This window comes from Merops nubicus, unplaced genomic scaffold (genome assembly GCF_000691845.1).
Source record: "Merops nubicus isolate BGI_N331 unplaced genomic scaffold, ASM69184v1 scaffold24211, whole genome shotgun sequence".
In the NCBI taxonomy this organism is placed as follows: domain Eukaryota; kingdom Metazoa; phylum Chordata; class Aves; order Coraciiformes; family Meropidae; genus Merops; species Merops nubicus.
Genome location: NW_008590589.1, coordinates 1 through 17,265, shown reverse-complemented (window position 1 = coordinate 17,265; position 17,265 = coordinate 1). Strand labels below are relative to the sequence as shown.

General features: G+C 43.0%; 1 protein-coding gene across 1 annotated transcript; it reads right to left on the bottom strand.

Annotated features, from left to right (window-relative positions):
- Nucleotides 1–64: 64 nt before the first annotated feature.
- On the bottom strand, nucleotides 65–16,187 carry LOC103782255 (vacuolar protein sorting-associated protein 8 homolog; the record flags this gene model as incomplete). Its single annotated transcript, XM_008950010.1, has 11 exons — nucleotides 16,128–16,187; nucleotides 8,814–8,938; nucleotides 7,168–7,254; nucleotides 6,592–6,659; nucleotides 5,811–5,964; nucleotides 5,664–5,723; nucleotides 4,774–4,881; nucleotides 3,590–3,670; nucleotides 2,506–2,676; nucleotides 895–969; nucleotides 65–100 (listed from the first exon to the last, which is right to left on the bottom strand). Coding segments are annotated over exons 3-11 (834 nt in total), but the record flags the coding sequence as incomplete, so codon positions are not given.
- Between the last annotated feature and the right edge of the window lie 1,078 nt (nucleotides 16,188–17,265).

Sequence of the window (17,265 nt, the reverse complement as noted above, 5' to 3'; positions counted from 1 at the left end):
AGCTCTCAAGCTATATTTAAGCAATTTGAACCCACTAAGCTGTACAGCTTTCCTCTCAACATACCTCTCTCCAGCTTCTCAAAGTCAAGACATGAACAGACTAGAAAAGAAAAAGAGAAAAGTTAGTTATTTCCAATTGCTCATGCAGCTTGTGGTATCCCACAGACCCCCCTGAGTATATGGGTACAGATCAAGCTAAGTAAAGCAACCCTCAAGCTTGGCATGGCAGGAATAAATTGGATGTTTATACTTAAAAGATTCTTTACATGGCCTGACAGCCCATCTGCTCCAAGATACTACCCCTCAATTCTTCCCCAACTTAAGGCCATCTCCTCTTGTCCTATCACTTGTTACTTGTAAGAAGAGACCAGCACCCAGCTCTCCACAACCTGCTTTCAGGGAGCTGGAGAGAGTAATAAGGTCTCCCCTCAGTCTCCCCTCCTTTTCTTCAGGTTAAACAACCCCAGTTCCCTCAGCCAGTCCTCACAAGACTTGTGCTCTAGACCCTTCAGCAGCTTTGTTGCCCTTCTCTGAACCTGCTCCAGCACCTCAATGTCTTTGTTGTACTGAGGTGCCCAAAACTGAACACAGCACTCCAGGTACAGCCTCACCAATGCTGAGTAGAGCAGGATGATCACTGCCCTAGTCTTGCTGGCCACACTTATTTCTGACACAAGCCAGGGTGCTCTTGGCCTTCTTGGCCACCTGAGCCCACTGCTGGTTCCTATTCAGCAAGTTGTTGATGAGTACCACGAGGTCCTTTCCTGCTGGGCAGCTTTCCAGCCACCCCTGAATCACATCTCCACAGGATAAAAAATTTCCCTTCTCCACACAATGGGCTCCCACCAGTAGTGAACACACTGTATTTTTATTAAAAAACCTCCCCATGTTTACCTTGGTTCCCAGGTAAAAGATCTGACCACCACAGCTGCTGATGGACTGATAACAAGCTTTCTCTCCAACCAATGCCTACAGGGAGAAAAAGGACATGTGAGTAAAACTGCTTTTTGGTTTTTGTAATATTTCCCAAGAAATACACATATACTGGAACTTTGGAGACACTTTGTAATGCAGAAATCAAGATGAGGACTGGGAGAGAACACCACAGGTCCTGCAGAACATAGGAAAAGGTACATTTCTGATCCTCTGAGCAATGGGGAAAAAAAACTAACACAAAAAAAGCTTCCCATTAGAAATTGTCCTTGAGTCAGTTGCTCTGGAGTAGGTTGTCTTGCAATTCCTACTGAAATGCAGGGAAAGGGATTGCCTGTTTCATGTCCTCAGTTATTTCAAAATAGTGGTACAGATTTCAGATCTTATCTGCCACTTAGAGTCTGTGACTTAAGCAGAGATCTTTTCCAGACTCACAATAGCTTTTTAACAGGCAGCACTTATTTGGGCCCAACAGTTCTTCATGCTAAATGTCTCTGGCTTTGATGATAAAACTCCAGAAGCCCTCCCAGGGCACAGCAGAGTTTCTGAAGCTGAGTGAAAGGCTCTGATTAACAACCTATCCCAGCAAGGAGAGCTTGTGTACCACTGTAGCACCAACCCCTTGTGGTTGCCAGTCTTCTGTGAGGTTGAGCCTGACAATGCTCAACGTGGAAGGCAGTACATAAACTAACTTAGAAAAAAATCAGAAGGTGGAGCTTAGTTTTTCTCAGTACACATCTGGAGCAGAAAGAACAGCAGCAATGCTGGCAGTGTGAACCCAGAGAAGCAGCAGCTCTGTTGATCTAAAGGCTGCCAAGACTTCTCCTAGGTCTGGAGTAAGCCCTCTGTTCCTTGGTGCTTAAAGGGAACTATGACAGAGAGCTCTTTTTGGGAAATCCTGCCATCCTTCATTGAAGACACTTCTCCTTGGGCTTCTGGAGCCCAGTTATGACTGTAAACTGGGCTTGAAATTGCAAATCCAAACCACAGAACCACATGAGCCTTCTGCTAGTTGTTTGGGCCAGCAAGTCTCAGAGGCCTATAGCAGAATTGAACAGGAACTATATCATCCAGCTGTAGAATTTCAGAACCCCTGGGCTGTTGCTGGTGAAGCACTGGGAAGCTTGAATACAAGGATGGAAAGCCCTTTCTTACATGCACTCTTGGAAAACTATTTCCAAAACAGAGGAATTGATTTACTGAAAGCAATAACTTGCCCCACAACTATGGCTTTAAAAAAAAACCCTCCACAATGCTATAGCAACACAATTGTACCACATCAGTGAGTGAGTCTGCTGCAGAAGGCACAGGAGGGTTACAGGAGCCACCAAGTTGGAACCTTCACAACTGTGCATGCTTACATAGACATTTCACTGCATCCAAATATTTCTGTCTGCCTATGCTTGGATGTTTTGTGTCTATACATATATGGATTTAGGATACCCTGTAGGAAGTTAGTGTGAGTTTTGTCACTCTCAAATTTCTAACTCAGTCACTGTTTGATTAGAACACATTCTACTAGTCAAATAAAAGAAAGATAAAAGAGGAAAGCAGCAGGTTGTTTGTGCCTACCAGGGCTTCACTGACGTTGCCTCCTGTAGCCAGAGATTTGAAGTGGCTGCTGTTGTAGACAAGCTGAACCTCTGAGATCTCTATGGTCTCCAGCTCCTCCTGGGTCTGACGGTCTATGACGTGCAGTTTCTCCACACTGTCCAGCAGCACTGCTGTCCTGGAGTTGATCCACTACAAGAGACAACAAATCACAGGTTTCAGCAGTGTAGATACAATCAGAGGCCAACTAAACAGGCTCTGGTTATGTCCCCAAGGAGCAACACTGGAAGTTCTAGGATGGCTAGTAGCTTGGCACCTCCTTCACAGAAAACATCTGCAGACAGATAGCAGCCCCCCAGAGATCCTGGTCCTCTTGGTGCACTCTTTATGCTCTAGCACACTATTTCCAAGGGTCTGAAAACCAAGACCACTGTAATACTTGTTCTCACATCCCTCAGGAAGTAAATATGGCATCAGGAGGCATTAAAGTAGCAGCACATCTGAGTCCAACCCAAAGCCTGCCATTCATATTCTGTGGCTTCTACTTTTATGTTCAAAGCCCTGCAAATAAGAAGTCTTTTTTCACTGCTTTTACAATATTTATTTTTCTTTAAACAGCCAAGCATATCAGTTAAACTTAACTCCAGCTGATGTGGATGTCCATTTTGGTATTTTGGCCTTTCAGGTTTTATTTGCTGTACTCTGTAAATATGTTTTAGGAGCTGAAATTTTTTTTTATTGAAAGCACCAAACAATTATGGTGCTTTAGCAACACTCATATATGGACACACTAGAATTTCACTGAATCAGTTACACAGAAATCTGCATTTTTTAGTGAAAATATAGAATAAGAATCTTTCTTGCCAGATTCTCTCTCTGTCTTCAAAATATTTCCTCAAGAAGGCTACCTCCCCTTCTCAAGAAAGAGCAATAGTGTTGCCTCCATGCCACCTATTTTTTTATCCTTTTCTCCCAGACAAACACAGCCCCTTCTTAGGCTACATTTTTAAAGCAAATAGTATGAAACTAAGAGCTATTGAGATACATTTCCAAGAAAACTAGTGAAAAAAAAAAAAGTTAACCATTCTACAGTACTGAGACTTACAGTGAAGTTGATGAGGTCATAGTGCAGATGAAGTTGTCTCTGCTTAGTGACATGTATTGCACCAGTATCATCTCTCTTGACCTGAAAGAGAAATTGGACAAGGCTAACTCAAACTCTAAGACTTTCTTCAGCTCAACCTCCCTGTTCCCCAAGGATGGCACACCAGCTCCAGAAGCCTGCAGCTCCCCTCAGACAAAGCATGCTGAGCACATCACAGCAGGACACATGCTGCTCAAATGGAGTCTAATGTCTCATTTCCAAAATCACTCCTGTCAGGGAGGAAACAGAGGCTCTGAGCAGTGGGGAGCAAAAATATATACCCTCTGCTAGATCAATTTTAAATTGTTTATTGGTGCTACAAGAGTTGTATGTCCTAAGCTGGCAATACATGTGCTCAAGGGATTCTCCCCCCCTGCCCCACCTCATCTATTACAGAAAGCAATTCAGTTTCTAAAAGGGGTGCAAACCTCCAGCAGTTGTACAGAGACCACCAAAGAAGGACAGACTGCCATTCACTGACTCCCAGGGGGTTCAGTCCCACTGGACTACTGAACTGAAGGGAGATGTTGCTCCCAGCCAAGGGTTATCTCTTGTTCTCTGCAGGAACTACTCTGCTTGCTGCTCGTAGCAGTCTGAGCTACAGAATGCTCATCTGAAACTGGCTTTAATTTATCATCACTAAAAGAAACATTCTGCACAGAAAAATAAGGAGGTTTTACCTTTTGACAATTTGGAGTACTGCAAGAGGGAGCTGAATTCAGGTAAGATGGCTGCACCACCAGCTGCAGCTGAGCTGGGTATCTGTGCAGAGGCTCATGCTACTGCATGCACAGACCTCTCCAGAAAGACAGGCTTAAGCATACACCCTTTTCTTCATGGCTCATGTTTTAAAGCAAAGAATCAAATGATATCTCAAATTCAGGTGACCTTCCTGAAAACAATCCACACTCTTCTACTTCCACTAGAAAGGAGATAAGCTGCACATCAACACTTTTGAAGCCCACAGAGCTCATGCCTCCAGATTCTGAGGGAGCAGCCCTGCTGCTGGCTGGTTTCTCAAGCTGGTTGCAAGCTGTGGACAACCCTAGCAGGCACAGATGTCATGTCACTGAGGCAGAGGCTCAGTCAGCTGAGCATGTGAATAAGAGGTGACTAAAGAGCAGCATAAACCAGCCAAGACTTACCAGAAGAAAGTGAACGACATCTCCTCGACAAAAGGCAAGCATGGGGTTCACAGAGCTCTGCACAGCCACGAAGTGCCACGCCAGAAGAGGGACACTAGAAGGGTCCATCTGGAACACAAAGAGCACAGCCAGTGTTTAGGAATGTGAGGCAGAACCTCAGTCCCAGGACACACACTGTTCAGCAGCTGCTGCTCGCTGGCTATGCCATGTCCACACCTCCTGGTCCCTGGCAGCAGAGCAGTGGCTTCTGCTCTTTGCTCCAGCCACACAGCTCAGGGGCAATGTGTGTCTCTTGGCAGAGTGGTTGGACATGCAGAATAAACACTAACTGCTTTAGGTAGATCCAATCTCACATGGACTGATGGACTACAACAAGCTGCAGCTTGCCAGCAGCCTCATCTCCACCCTCCCAATCTAACATATCCCACAACTTCCCCCAGCTGCTTCTCAGAGGAATTGTGACTAGTGAAAGCAAATAATCAATGTTTAGATGGCTGTTTAGTGCTCTAATTCCACTCTGTTTCTGTCCTTGCAACTAAGGGTTCTATAGTATAGTTCTTAGGTAAAGCAATGGCCCCAGTCTAAGGTGCTTAGAGCCATAATCAGGTCAACATCTCATCTGTGAGTGCATCCAGGGAAGACAAGAAGCTGAGGAGCTCCTGTGGTGATCCTCCCTCCCTGCTTATTGGAGAAATCCAGCATCTTCACATAGGTACAGCTGAAAGCAGCCTGTTCACCTCCTCTCTCACAAGCTGCACACTTCAGACCAACAAATTGTCACTGCAGTTCACTCTGTGATACCCAACACCCAGTCCTAATCCCATCCCCTAAACTCTAGGAGCTCTTAGTAGCCCTAACCCAAAAAGTGACTGTTGGGCTTCATTACTCACACGACCATAGGGAAAAGTCATCCACACTTTCAGAGATGGCTTCAGGCCAATAACCAGTATCTACAAGAAAAGCAAAGAGGCAAAATAAAATTTCTGAGTATAGACCAGGAAACTTCTCCTTTGTGATGTCTGTAAGCAGCAAGTTACCTTTGTTAGAGAGGCCATGGCCAGCAGGGAATATTGGGTGATAGGATGGTCCCTCAGCTCAACTTTTGCATGCAGTGGTTCAATACAGCAAACTTCACCCTTTGAGCCACTGAAGAGACATCGAGATTCACATGTCCTCACTCCCATAACCCTCCTGCAAAGAAGGGAAACCAGCTTGGTGGCCAGCTATCAAGAAGAGATCAGCCCAACAACCTCAGGAAATCTCAGGAGTGACCCTTCAATAGGTATTGTTTTTTTAGAAGTCCTTTTCACAGCTCCAGGGGTCACTTTTAGTGTGTCACTGGATGCAGTCCCATATAGCTGCTCAAATACCAACAAGAATTCCTTAAGATCTCAACAGTGAAGTTTTGGAAATTCCTGGACATGATCAGACTCTTTCACTGGCAATCCTTCCTCTTTGTCCCTCCTTCTCCTCTTGAAGAGGCCAAGAACAACACAGGCAGTTACTATAGGGCAGCTCTCACTACTGAAACAAGGAAAACCCAAAGGCAGCACTTTTATGACAACTCCCAAGAGTTCAGAAGGAATACCAAGATTCTGGACAACACATCAATACCTTAAAAACTCAGGCTAGTCTTGGGCTATTCCACTACCACACAGCATCTTGCTTCAGCTGTGAAATAATACTGAAGTCCTAAATTCCACCTTCAACATTCAGACAGCTTTATTGCTTCCAGTGGGGTTTTGATTTGCTAAGGTTTTTAGGAACTACAACCCAGTTTCTTGTACTTTCTGTGGGTACTTTGAGTTCTTGTCTTACTTAAATGACAGTTCAAACACGGAGCCCCCGCTGTCGTTGCAAATGGCAAGGGTTGGGTCATCTGTGAACTGAGCAGAAAATCACATTAAATTAGTGGCAATAAGAAAGAAATTACTAAAAAAAAAAAAGTATGCTATGGCATTAACAGCACACAAAAGTACAAGCCTTGTAGCTACCAGAGAGACACTTTTACACACAGCGTTAAGGCAGCTGCTGTCACGCGGCGTAAAGCCAGCTGCTGTTATTTGCCAAACTGCTGACAGAAGCTACTCCCTACAACTTCAGACTCTAAAGTTGGGAAGTTATGTATCCAGTCCAAAGTTTTGGAGAAATGTGTTCTAGCAACTAATTCCTCATAGATTTTTAGCATCAGAGTGAAGACTTATAACAGACAACTGTTGTTTGTTACAGAATAACTCCCAGCTGATACTGTTATTTCAGCTCTCAAATACTCAAGCTTCTTTTCCAAGTAGAATTACTGCTTATTTTTCTGCTTATTTTTATATACAAGTGTATTTTAAAGAAAAAAAAAAGTAAATAAAGTAGTAATGAAGTAGTAAGTGTAGTGGTTGTTACCTTGATGTGCAAAATGGCTGTTCCTGGGGGGTGAGCATCTGTTATTGATCGTAGCAGCTTCCCACTGGCCAGATCCCACATTGTGATCTGCAAGCAGATTGTTCTCAGTACATGTTTACTGCCAAGTTCTCTCCATCACCTTATGAGTTAGGTCTTTAATCAGTTTCTACACTCCCAATGTCATTCTGGGTTTAGTAGAGTCTTCATGTCATATAAAAGTGATCTGAAACCTGTTTCTACTCACTTTTTACAAGCAGTTTACTGATCTGCTTATACTCTTGTTGACAACATTAGAGTTATCTTCACAACTCTGAATCATGTTCTTTTGGCAAGCTCTCACTACCTGCCCAAACTCCCTCACCTCACAGCTATCTGCCTGATAACAAAGAATGTAAGATAACTTTGCTACCACACAACACTCCTCAAGGTGGTTCAATGCATTTCCCTCTCACAGAATCAATAAACAGTTGAATAATCTCTGCTAACACCCACTAGCAAATCTCAAGCATCTCCAGGGCTACCATGAGCCTTGTCACTCCTCTCCTCCTGCCCTTGCTCAGTGTGAGGGGTCAGGTAGGACTATACAGCTTGGCTTGGATATTCAAGTCAGGCAGTTTCTCAAGGAAGAACCAGGAAGTCCCAAACTACTTACTGCATAACTGAGGAATACTTAATCCAGAAGAGCTGAGATAACAATTTGAATCAAACTTTTTATTTCAAGTGCTACTTTATATGGTTCCATAAATGATTTTTTTAAAGCTTTGCAGACCAGATGTTTCAGAAGTGCTGCCCAAAAATGTTGCACCTGAGTCTCCTTTCAAATTGGCCACTGTTCTACAGGGATCAAATCTGTAATTCCACATGGTCTGGAGCAGTCTGTCATTCAGCCCTACCCACAGACACTGGGATGTGTTTTATCTAGAATGAAAGTGACAGCCAAAGGAGCAAAGGAAAATGAAACTAAAAAGAAAAATAAAGCAGCCTTCTTTGTATTCTATAGACCTCTAAATTTTACCAAATTAACTTCTATTTTGGTTTAGTTTTAGTCTTATAACTTTTGTTCAGGAATTGCTTTCTCTCTTCAGGTTCAGAGAAGGGCATAGAACTACAGCAGCAGACTCAAGCCCTTTTTTCTCTGCATTCAAAACCTACTCTGCTTTCAGTGGACAGCAGAAGTAAGGTATTAGTGAAAAAGAACTCTGGGGCTTGAATTTCAAGAATTTGAAGTCATCATCACAATAAAAACAAGCTTTAATTAAAAAGCATACATCTCACCAAGTGACCTAGAAAGACAAAGCTGGTTGTCCTAGCACATCACTGCACATTTCAGTTTATCAGGAGCAGGGCTGATGTCACACTGAGCCCTGATTAATTGAATCCCTAACTATATTCTGCATTTTCCACTTCCTCCACAGAAACCTCCCCCAAACAATCTGATTAGCTTGCTGGAGGGCAGGAATGGGGTGGCCAAAACAGCTCTGGGCAGATGAAGCCACACATACTGCCCCTCAGCACAAAGCCAACTCACAGACAGCTACATACTGAGTGTGCTTAGCCTGGAAGTGTTGTCTCCTCTGGAGAGCCTCTCAGGAGCAGCCTGCAGAAGGAGAGAGCATGGGACCACCTTCTCACCCTCTGGGAATTACCTGTCCTTTTGCAAAGCCACAGAGGAGCCTCGAGCAGTCGTTGTTGATGCTGAGAGCAGAGATAGCCCCATACTGGGCCCCAACAGCAGTGCTGCCCAGACACAGTCGAAGGGCCTGGTTTTGATCTAGAGCAGAACAATTAGTAGGAGATTAAAGACAAAGAAAGAGCCATTATTAAAATTAATATCATGCAATTCTTTACATCTGCCATTCACTTGGGGCACATTAGCAATTCCCAGGCTTACAGTGAAGCTCTTGAAGAGTTTACAAGATGAGAGCATGTTAGTGCAGAAACAGGGTCACTGGCTTGCAGGGGAAAACAAATTCTTTTAAAAAGTACAGAACAGACACAGGGAATATGGAAATGCAGAGATATTACAAACTGAAGAAACTGCTGGAAAAATCAAAGTAATATCTAGCATTCCTTTCACCATCCTGCAACAGTGCTTAAGCTGTAGCAAGGAAATGGACAGCAAATTAATTCTATCTTCCAAACCCTCTATTTCTGTTTGCCAGAAATTCCTGATTCTCCTTTCCCCAGAGCCAGGCTACTGCAGGAGGTGCTAATGCCTGCACAGCCTCCTCAAGGACTGGACATGGCTCTGCCCTGCCTGCCCCTGCAGACAGCAGGTTTGGGCCAAGTTCTCATGTGCTTCCAGCAGGGGAGACTGATAAGATATTGCAGTTGAGGTGTTAGGAGTGATAACCCTCTGCCTGTCTTTGGTGTGTTGCTCCTAAAGTCTAATGTTCTGGATCTGTGTTTTCCACCTTTCTCTGGTTTTGTCCTGCTTTTGAGTGGGGGAGGAAGAAAAAGGTGCTTTGTGAGGACTTTGGGAATGGAGACTAGAGACTTGCAGTCTCTAGAAGCACCAAGTAACCCTGTGTGCAGGATTTCACCTTGAGCAAGGAAGGGAGATGAGAGGACCTGGGGAAGACAGCAGCTGAGCACCAGAGACACCCTGGAAGAACTGCCTAAGGCACAGGACACGTTTCTCCAAGCTGCAGCACCACCAGCAATGTGCCAGATGTGAAATGGAGCAGGGATGTCTCTCTCATTTCCTCCCCAACACAAAGTGATGTACTTCTCAAGCTTTGCTGACAGATTGCAGGCTGAGCACACACACAGTGGGAGTCACTTTTCAAGTTCTACCAGTATGAAGAAAAGGAATTTGTGGGAAAACCAAAATAAACACTAGCAAGGAGAGCACCTGAACTCATTGGATGCTCTACAGCACTGTTCAGGGTGAAGAGACAAAGGCTAGGGCCAAGTTCAGATAACTTTTTCCACTCTATTCCTTGTTTTCCTGCATCTACCTCAATAAACTTGTCTGCTGTAGAGACCCAAAAGAAAGTTAAGAGTTTCTTTTCCTGCAACTTCTCAACAGTGGTAGCAGGGGGGTAGTGATAGGGAGGGTGTTACAAACACCACTTATTCTGCAAGTGAGACAGGGCCTGGGAAAGACAAAGGCCATGTTCTGTGCTGCAAAGAGCATGAGGAAGTCTCAAGTGTTAGAGAAAACTGTCAGCTTTGGTCTAAACCATGACAACAGCAGTGGTCAAGAGGACACCATATGGTAGAGTGCTCAGAGACATCAGGATTCTTGTGAATATTGTTGAAATCTGTGTGAGGAGAAGAGAAAGGTGCCTTTGGCTGAGAAATGAGAATCATCACCTCTTCATCAGCTGACAAGCAGCCCGGGCAGTTCTGGAACAGGTTTCCTGTTCTTCCTGTGCCAGCACAGCACCTGATGCTGCATGAAGAAGCAAGCACCTCCTCTGCCATCCTCTGCCCTCTGCCTTATGCCAAACACAGAACAAAGGAGCTGCATTTTCAAGTAAGAACTGACATTTGCTTGTTTACACTTAAAAACATTTCAAAAAGATTCTGCTTCTGCTGTCAGAGATGTTTAGTTAAGCTCCAGGTAGATGAAGATTCATTTCCACAGTTAAATAATCAGAAACTGTAAAGCACTGCTCTTGATTAGCTTTCCAAATGAATGTCACATTGTTCTGAAAGCCAATGAGGATGTGAGGGCTCAAACTGGCTGAACCTACCTGCACAGCCCCAGCTCTGAAGGCTCTGGCAGGCACATGAGTTACTGTTCCAACAGATATCTAAATTCTATAAGTCATGACACTCATGTTTAACAACATAGGAAGGCAGAGCCCTCCTAAGGTCAGTCTGGTGCCACAGAAGCACAGCACCTTCTGCTCCACAGGCCAGGCTTCAAAACTAAGGCCACTGCTCTGCACACCACTATTAGAAGAAGATGAAATCTGCAGCCATGTGTTGGGAATAAAAGTCATCCTTTGCCACCCCACTATAAAGCACCTTGCCCTCATTGTGACAAGGGTGCACATGGCACAGAGCAGGAGAGGGAAAGAAAGAATTCCCACAGGAGCTCAGAGAACACACAGCTGCAGGTGGAAAACAAGTTCCCCTCAGAGGGGTGTCCCTCCAGATGATGTCCTTCAAGTCCCAAAGGAACAATTCCTGTTTCAGAGGTTTGGAAATACAGTTAATTAACAAAAAGATCAACTGCTAACCACAGAAATATGAAATTAAACACTTTGTGTGACTCAGGTTATTGTTTCCTAGGAAGGAAGTGTCCACTCTTTGCCAGAGATGCATTTTCAGAGTGAAGAAATGATCCCTTGGAAAGCTAAACCCAGAGAGAACTTAAACCCATGCCAGTACTGGTTCTTGTTTCCACCCTCTCAAAAGATGACACACAGGAAGGAGTCATTAGATATTAAAAATTAAGAAAAAAGAACAAAATAAGACGGACAAAATTGCTTCCAAAGGAAAGCAAGATGCCTCAATTAATGAGCTCCTATTAATCAACTCCTAGAGTAATAAAAATGGATAAAAGCAATTATAAAAGCTGAGCTGATGATTTTCCAGACTAATATTATCAGCTTTGAATTAAGGAACATTTAGAATTAAGCACAAAAAGCTTCTTCCAAATGCCTGAGGCAAAGGTGGCTGCCAATTTGTAAAAAAAATGTTTTTAATTTTGCAATTTTGAAGAATTTCTGGCAGTGACTATTGATGCTGCTCTCCAAGTCTGAAGTCAAAATGAGATGGCACTTTGATGCAGCTCCACAAGAATAAGAACAAGTTTGTGAACATGAAATAAGTCACTTTCCAGAGAAAAAGGAATAAATGTAGCACTCCAGATGTTACAGCTTCTCAGACCATCAAGATCAAGACCTTTTCTTTAAGCCATGATTTTCCTGAGTTTGCAAGGCCTTGCAGAATTACTGAGATACTACAAATTTTACAGATGGGTCCTTTCCTCCCCCCTTTATTAGGCACAGTACCAGAAAATGCTCCCCTAGGAGGTATACCCCTCTTGGGGCTGGGGATCAGGAGGACAGGAGATGGTCAGCTAATGGGACAGGCTGCAGACACCACCTCCCCCAGTAAGGAGCAGGACTCTCAGAAGTCACTGTCTGCTGGCAGAGCTTTCACAAAGTTCCTGCCTTGTGGCTCTTGGAATCAGGTCCCTGCCCCATAGTGCTCCCACCTGACAGCTCTCAGGCAGAAGCAGATGGGGAATGAGTTCTTGGAGAGCCTCCCTCCTGCCCCAAACTAACACCTTTACAAGCAGCAATGGACCTGTGGCTCACAAACTCTAAGCAGAGCTCATTTACCCATTCCTCTGCTGCTCTGGCCTGGAGAATTCAGAGACATGCACTGCACATGGATTCAGGAAGCTCCCAGAGAGGGCAGCAGGACTATCCACTGACTGCTTACTGCACTGCCCCACTTGCTGCTTCTCTGGCTCCTGAAGTTCTGGCACAGACAACATGCAGACTGGGCAAGACAGGGGTTGGTCATGCAGGGCACGTGCACAGTGCAGGGTTACTGTACCTTTGCCTTTGCAGTCCACACAGAAGGGGCCAAAAGAGGAAAGAAAAAGCCAGAAATCAATACAAAAGGAAGGAGTGAAGTAATGAACAGCATATATGTGATAATATTCAAAGAGAGAACTTTCAGGTTTTGCTAACAGTGTCTCCTCTTAACATTCCCCTTTTCATCTGTTCAAGTCACTGAGAGGGTGCTGTGATATCAAGTGTTTTAAAACCAAGCAGCTTAAAAAGCACATGGAATCACTGAAGAGAAATTAGTTTCTCAATTTGTCCTCTGTTGTGCTAAAACCAAGCAGACAAAAAAAAAGAAATCTGAGAGGAACTAAAACTGGAAGTTCACAGCAACATAACTGCTAAAAGTATTTTCAACAGTTACCACCAGCAAGACTCTCAACTTCCCATTAAAACTTCAAAAAACAACCAAGGACAATGGTCCCAAAAATCTAGTTTTAATGCTGTCTTTAGGCACACTACCCCCTAAGTGTACCTTATACACTTATTACATTACCTTACTACACCTCAATAAGGCTCAGGACACTAACCCCAAGTTTTACAGCCAACAGAGAAAATAAATGGCTCAACACTAATCAAAACAAAGTTTAGCTCTATAGAAAATTTCTGTCTGGAATGTAATGTCTCCAAGAAAAATAACACATTTCAGGGAGTTCTGTTTAAGGGCTCATTTTTGAGGGGTGTAAAAACCTCTTAGCTCTTCAAGAAAGATTGAGGAATAAAAAACAAACAGGAATAAAAAGACCAAACATCCCTTCCTACCTAAACTTCTGCAACACTTACAGGGTGTCAGAGCTGGCATCTAATCTAACTCTAACCCACAAGAAAAATACTGATTTTTGAAGATTTGATCCACTATCTGAGAATTGTCCTGTGATAATTTTTCAAGAGCCAGTAGAAGCATTAAAAAAGCAGGATGAGAGTTATCCAGGTCTACCTTAAAAAGGACAAAATGGACAATTCAAGAGATACAGTTGGAGTTACAAGACAAATGAAACACCTAAAGTCAAATACAGGAAAGAAAAAAATAAAGGGTGAAAAAAAATCTGCTAGTGACCCAAAACCATTCAGAGAAATTTGAACATCAGCAACGTTCAGCTAGAAAATGGATCTACATTTGTTCAGACAAAAAAAAAAGGTGATGTTTCCACTGTACAGAATAAACCATGCAAAGAGCTCACAAGACTTCAGGGAGTAAATCTCATCCTGATTAAGATATCTAATGGTTAAACATTTTCATTTAAAAAACACAGAAATTGACCAGTCTACAGGCAAAAACTGCTGTATTTAAAAGATAGAAATTCTTTAAGTTATAGAATAAAACCAAGGCAGAACACTAATCCTCCCTCCCTGCACACATCCTGTGAGGGTTTCCCTCTTTGCAGACACATCTCACAGCACTCAGGTCAATGCCCAAGTGTTTGTTTGAAAGAGTTGAGCAGAGAACAGAAGTGTCCAGGAAGCTTTTGTGCCCTTATCTGAGACAAAGTTGGATGACACTTTGATTCCTCATCACCTTTAAATGACAGTGTAGACTCCCAGAGTAATTTCAGTTGCAAGGGAGCTGTGGGGATCTCTGGCCCAGTCCTGCTGCTCCAGGCAAAGTCAGCAAGATCAGCTTGCTCATGGCCTTGCTGGGTTCTCAGTATCCCCAGGTGAGAAGATTCCACAGCCTCTCTCAACCCTGATCTAAGGTTTCAGTAGGCTCACTGTGAAAAATTGAATCAGAACTTACTGTGCTGCAACTTGGCTCCACAGCCTCTTATCTCCCACCACTGAGCTCTGAGAAGGATCTGAGACCCACCTTCTCTCCATGCAGAAGAAATTGAATTCCTTCAGCCTCTCCTCACCCCATCCTGCACTTCAGCCCTGTAATCATCTTGGTGACCCTCCTCCATGGGGGTCACTCAAGTACCTTGATGTCTCTCTTGTAGCAAGCAGCCCAAAGCTGGACACAGCACTTCAGGTGTGGCCTCACAAGCACAGCACAGAGGGCACTGAGAATTCTCCTCAACCCTCCCAATGCACTTGTGAGAACACAGCCCAGGGGTGGCTGGATAGAAAATAGGTTTCAACAGATCACAAAACTTCAAAAGTCCTGTTGCAACCACGCAGAGAAATTCTACAAAGCACTTTTATTTTAATAAAAGCCAACCAGTGGAAAGCTGGCACTGTGATGAGTTTTCCTAGAGGCCACAGAAGGAGCTGAATAATTACAGACCACACAGCTTTCCAAAGATCATGAGAAAGGGAAGGATGACCCTTCCTCTTTGCATGCTCACACAGAGCCCCTTCTGGAGTGTAAAATGCTACAAATAATCTATTATGATACTGGCAGAAAACACCTTGTTTGAAAGCTTACTGACTTCACACCTGCATAGAGAGAGCAACAGGAAAATCCAAGTAAAAATGGTGTTCCATAGTGGAGATACTGGAGACCTCCATGCACTAGACCCATTTTAAAAAACTCACAGAGATCTACTGCTAAAAACTCAGTAAAACCATGTTCTGACTGGAGCAGATAAGAAGTTATTTGTATGCAGATTAAACACATCCTGTAATTGTTTCAATACTGGATTAAGCAAAGAGCATCAAACAGTTTAACACCTAAATCCCAGGAAAGCTGAGTCTTAAACTGTTGTCACAACCTTTCTCACCCTTCTGTTGTGCACTGTCCCCTGTAACTTTTGGTCTCTTGAATAATTTCAGCCAATTTCAAAAGTAAAGATAATGGAATTTCTAAAATTGTTAGGAATTTGGCACTGCATAGACAAAAGGCACAAAAACCTGATGTGCATGGGAGCAATTCAAGAGCTGTTCTCACCCAGCTGCTAAGGTGGATAAACAAAACCACAAGCCAAGAAATTTGTTAAAGAAAGTTTGGGAATAATAGGAAGGAAAGAAGAACAGAATGAAGGGGCAGAAAGGTGACTAGAGCATGGGAGGGTCAGGGAAGGGGGAAGGTGTGATGCAAGCCTGCAGGCAGCCACAGCTCAGAAGCTGTCCTTCCCAAGGAGCACATTTTCATCTCTCTACTGCTGACAGCTGTTAAGTCATAGGGGAGAAGATTAAATCTCTCTGAGATGTTCTGATACTGGTTCTGGTTTCCTCCACAAGAAAACAGAGTAGTTTAAACCTAAATATAGAAAATACTCTTTAGACAGTCACCACAGAACTGAGTTTCCCAATATCAACATGCCAATCCCCATCACAAGAAATATATGAAAAAGGACAACTCAAATACTACCTGTGCTTTATTTCTTTTCTGATTTTCTAACCACATTTAGCACAAACAGAACACATTAGAAGAAATCCACCCTCCAGTTCTAATTCAGGCTGAGGTTTTTTGTTTGTGTGTGTTTGGTTTTGTTTTTTTTTTTTAGATCATTAGAATGCAACAAACTCAAAACTTTATTTTTAACTTACCAAATATCAGTGCTAACCCATGGGAAGTCCCCACTGCTATCAGATTTGATGCTGCCTGAAATAGTCATACAGAAAAGACTGAAATCAGAAGCAATGTCAGTCACAAATCCAGCCTGTAAATTCTCACTACACTAATGCAAAGATTGCCAGAAGAAGAAGATTTAGGAGGTTACAGATATAACCATTTTCCAATTTGTAAGTGCCAAGCAATTCCTGCATGAAAGCTACAGAAATATTCCACCTGAATGAGCATCACAGAGATTTTCTCAAGTTCAGAGGGCTGCCTTTTCCTCAGCTGTTTGAAACCCAAATGCTCAGTACCCACAGTGAAATTTCTTCACTGTCAGACTCTTTCTTTTGGTGTGGTGGCTGAGTATAAATACTCAGAGGGTTTTTCTCATTGAGCTGCTACATCCACTTCTGAACTCTTCTACAACCCTGGGCAGTGCTGGTGCCCTGAAGACACTCCACAGCAAGCCCAGAGACTCCAGCTTCCTTCCAAGGAGTTAAACATAACTCCAAGATCCTATCACACTTGCAAACTTGTACCCAATAAATAAATAAATTTTAAAAACCCCAATAAATAAAACTTAATAGAAATCATATAATGCTGTAAATAGATTAACATTGTTCTACTTTTTATTTCTTAGCAAGTGTGAATCAGATTGAAAACATTAAGTGCTTTAATGTCTGAAGGACATAAGTACAGGTTTTGATCCTATGGGCACATCACTCACAGCGTGCTTCTAATTTTTGGCCTTAGATGTGACTAAAGTTTTATTCCTTTTTCTTTTTTAAACAGAAAGTCTCATTTCTGTCTGTACTAGCAGCAACCTGTAAGAGTGACCAAGCACATCTATAGTTCCTTCTTAAAATATTAAAACTCCTTTCACAAGGGCTGAGCTTGCTCCAATATTTGCTGTATTTCACCTCATTAAAATGTTTTTCTTCTTCTTCACCTATAACCAGCTTCACTTCTGATGTATTTTAATTGGCATGCTTGACTTCTAGAGGTTTAATGCAAATTGCTAAGCAGGAGTATCTTTTAGACAGGCTTTTAGTGAAATTGTACATTTTAAAGTCATATTTCAGTTATATAAGATGTAGAGATTTTGAACCCATCACTTTATGAGCATTT